At 27.2% G+C, this 3,944-nt stretch overlaps 1 protein-coding gene across 2 annotated transcripts; it reads left to right on the top strand.

Annotated features, from left to right (window-relative positions):
• The first annotated feature begins 1,326 nt into the window (after nucleotides 1–1,326).
• LOC138187051 (histone H3.3A) lies at nucleotides 1,327–3,212 on the top strand. Of its 2 annotated transcripts, none has more exons than XM_069127502.1 (3): nucleotides 1,327–1,453; nucleotides 1,891–2,025; nucleotides 2,110–3,212. In XM_069127502.1, exons 2-3 carry the CDS (start codon nucleotides 1,898–1,900, stop codon nucleotides 2,390–2,392), a joined length of 411 nt encoding a protein of 136 aa, XP_068983603.1. In that variant the 5' UTR covers nucleotides 1,327–1,453; nucleotides 1,891–1,897; the 3' UTR covers nucleotides 2,393–3,212. The 2 variants fall into 2 exon arrangements, with proteins under 2 accessions (XP_068983603.1, XP_068983604.1); XM_069127503.1 differs by lacking the exon at nucleotides 1,327–1,453 and adding an exon at nucleotides 1,659–1,815.
• Nucleotides 3,213–3,944: the final 732 nt, after the last annotated feature.

A 3,944-nucleotide genomic window follows, 5' to 3' on the forward strand; every position in this document is an offset into this window, starting at 1 on the left:
TTTTCTTGATGACTGAAAGTTTATACATATATGTATGTGTGTGTATATATAAACATATATATATATATATTATGCATATATTTATATGAATAACATTAATTTTGACGAAGATATAAGGATAATGATTATCTCATGGCGTAATTTGTAGAACAAATGTTTATTATTGCTTCTTATGCTATTATTAGGTAGTGAACTATAAAGAAGAATATTGTACATCAATAAAATTGATCATTTGAAAATAAAATATATTGATAACTTCTGTACCATGATGTTAGCAAACTATTATTTCTATTATTAACAGTAAATAAATATAAAAGCAATTACATATTAAATAATTATTGAACTTTTTAATTTATCATTTTCTAATTTTAACAAATTTATTAATAAAGTTTAGTTTGTAGTACTTCATTATTTAAAAATATGCCTAAATATGTAGTTACCATCTATATATAATTAATCTCATTTTTAGATAGTGTAGTCATCTTATTTCATTTATTACAGAATATTAAATATAATTATATTATTAATATATATAAATTATAATCGCCAGAATCAACATGTTCAAGAAATCCATATGTTCATATATATCTATTTATAACATATATTTTGGAACTTTCTTTATTAAATATTATATTACGTTGTGAAATAGTAACCCTTAAAGGTTATCATGAATGAAATTTCACCTTATGTAAATTTTGTTTTAATATAATTCCATAAGGGTACCATCGAAATTATTTGTAACTACCACAAATAATAATTTTTTTACTCCTCATCTAATATCAAATAACGGTAACAATAATTAATTACATTTATTTGACTTCATTGATTTCTAACGTAAAAAATCTAGGGTACAATTTTATCCAAGATAAGGTTAAGGTCATTTCCTTCCATGATAGATGATATCTTGCAAAGATTATACTTATGCATACATATAAACATGTACTAACAAAATAAATAGTGCATATGTATGTATTCATATGGATCAATGCACTAAGTTGCAAATAGGTAAATATAGTCATGTATGTCATGTAAGTACCTATATGTATGCGCAGATTCATGCGCACGTAAGTACATATGTGTTTCACATATACATATATGTATAGATATGTTTCTGAAAAATATATGATTCATACATTATGATATTATACATTGGAGATACTTAAAATTATCGTGCTATATAGCATATATGCTAGATAGCATAATGCTATTAAAATAATTATGAAGTTATAAATTCCATAACAAATGCTTTTATTCGTCAGATGCTGACTAATCGCGAACGGTGTTACGAAATAACAGCCAATCCTGTGATATGTATCTGAATACGGTGCTGCCGCCTATCTTTTACAAAACCAAGCTACGTTTCTGAAAAAGCATTAACCGACACATAAGTCTAATATCCGTAGAACGAAGGAGTTTGGTGGAGGTCCTGTATAATAAACCGATTGAATAACAGGTACATTTCTTTGGTTTTGTCATTGAATAAACATAATAAATTAAATATTCATTTTTTCGTTTATATGCATTGTTTATAAGTAATTCTTTTTGTTGTAAGAAAGGTTATAGCAGTTCATGGTGTACAAATTTCTTATATATTACATATCAATGCTATATGCACGCTTGTCGCCATTTTGTTTATTGTGTCTGCTTTTGGAGGGAAACCGGATCTCAATTTATTTTTATTAACTCATTCTTTTTGAAAACTTGATTTTGTAATACAATTTGATATATTTTCAAGCTAACTTGTAGTAATTAAAAGAAATTTGGTATTTTTGTAAAAGAGAATTATTACACATTGATCTTTTTTCCAGCAGATTTGTAATTTATTTTATTATTTTTTATTTTTTATTCATGATTTATAATGAATACTAATTAGTTTCGCATTACTTCAAGGTGAGCAATGGCACGTACCAAGCAAACTGCACGAAAGTCAACAGGAGGTAAAGCTCCCAGGAAGCAACTTGCGACTAAAGCTGCACGTAAAAGTGCACCATCTACGGGAGGTGTAAAAAAACCACATCGTTACAGGTAAAAAATGTTCTCTGAAATTTTCGCTTATAATGCCATAATTAACAATGGATTGTAATTCTAATTATGCATTTTATTTACTAGGCCTGGTACTGTAGCTCTCAGAGAAATCAGGAGATACCAGAAATCGACTGAGTTGTTGATCAGAAAATTACCATTTCAACGTTTAGTTCGTGAAATTGCACAGGATTTCAAGACAGATTTGCGATTCCAGAGTGCTGCAATTGGAGCATTGCAAGAAGCTTCTGAAGCATATTTAGTTGGATTGTTTGAAGACACAAACTTATGTGCAATTCACGCTAAACGCGTTACGATAATGCCTAAAGATATTCAGTTGGCCAGACGAATTCGCGGTGAACGCGCTTAAACTGTTCATATTTCATATTCTTTGAAGTCTTTCTTTTCTCAAATTCATATTGTTTTCATATTTGAATGTTCTTAAAATCAAATTCATTGTAACTTAATTTCTTTCTTATAAGCCATTATAATAACTATAAGTAATTACACTGCCAAGTTCTACAAACTCTGATATGCAGAGATTAAGGATATGTAACAACCATCATATCAAATAGTTTAGCCGAAAACATATATCATTTAAATATACGGAAGGCACAAAGCGGAGTATGTAGCTCGTAACAAATAGTAATAGTACTTTGCATAATTCATATTTTATTATTATATATAACAATAAGTAACGTACGCGGTACATAAGCAGTATACCAATATGTAGATTTGATATTTTACAGAAAAAGTCAGTTATATTCGCTACCGTATTTACTTCGTGGTTAATACACTTTCTATATACAATTTTCTATATTGATGTTAAGTTAGATCATAGATTAGATTAAATTTATAATATATAAGATAGTTATTATGTGCAAGTAAATATACTTAGTAACATTTCACGAAGGAAAGTCAAGTGCTATTGGATTATGTATGAGAAGTGTCATGTTATCTACATGTTGTTAATTGTATTTACATGATTAGGTTATCAAAATTGATTTGCACGTATATACCTCATTTTTATAAATTAACAAATCTATCAGCATAAAATTACATTTCATTATTAATTAGGTTATTATTTTAATAATTATAATGATAGTAATAAAAAAACGCAATTTATAACACTAAATTAATGTAAATGATCTATAAAATTTTTTAATAAACTTAACTTTAATTGTTTTCCTGACGAAATGAAATCATTTTTTAAATATATTTTCCAGATTAGAATCAAAATCTATAACTACAATTATTTGTCAAGAAAGTATTTTTTAAACAAATTGTTTCACAAAAAATTCGTAAAAGTAAATCTTTATTGCTATTGTTATCAATTATCGAATACATGACATTGGTACGATCGGTAATTATAAGGATTACGTCATCAATGTAAATATCATTTTATATTTATATCAGTATTTTATTGTTTTTTAAAACGAATATTAGTATAACATATGTTTTATAAACGTACAATGGAAAATGCAAAAGACATAAGAAATTCATCGATGTATATCATTAATAACAATTAATATCTGATATTGTGTTTATATTTACAAAATATTTTTGGTATAATGGAAGTGTAATTCAGGTCACAATACCACAAAAAATCAAGAAACTTATTAATATAATCGATTTTAGTACAGTTCAATTTCCGCCGTTAAGTTCAATTGACAAAAGCGCCAAAATTCAATAATTTCGCCAGCTCGACATCGCTCTATATCGCTCGATATCACTCGACATTGTTCGAACATTATTTACGTTTAGACACACAATGGCGTCTATTTTTTCCGAACAGAAAACGTAGAAGAAGCTTCCAATGGCCAGAATAATCACACAACGTCCATTCCAAGAACATGTATTTGGAAGAGCAATAAAAAAATTACTATCTTGATAACTACTCTAATATCAAAATGACGTGTCCT

Source organism: Bombus flavifrons, chromosome 14 (assembly GCF_040668555.2).
Source record: "Bombus flavifrons isolate JBK064 chromosome 14, iyBomFlav1_principal, whole genome shotgun sequence".
NCBI lineage: Eukaryota > Metazoa > Arthropoda > Insecta > Hymenoptera > Apidae > Bombus > Bombus flavifrons.

Coding starts and splice junctions, on each gene's coding strand:
- LOC138187051 (XM_069127502.1), top strand. CDS start 1,898: ATGGCACGTACCAAGCAAACTGCACGAAAGTCAACAGGAGGTAAAGCT. Junction 2,026..2,109: donor AAAAAACCACATCGTTACAG/GTAAAAAATGTT, acceptor TTTATTTACTAG/GCCTGGTACTGTAGCTCTCA.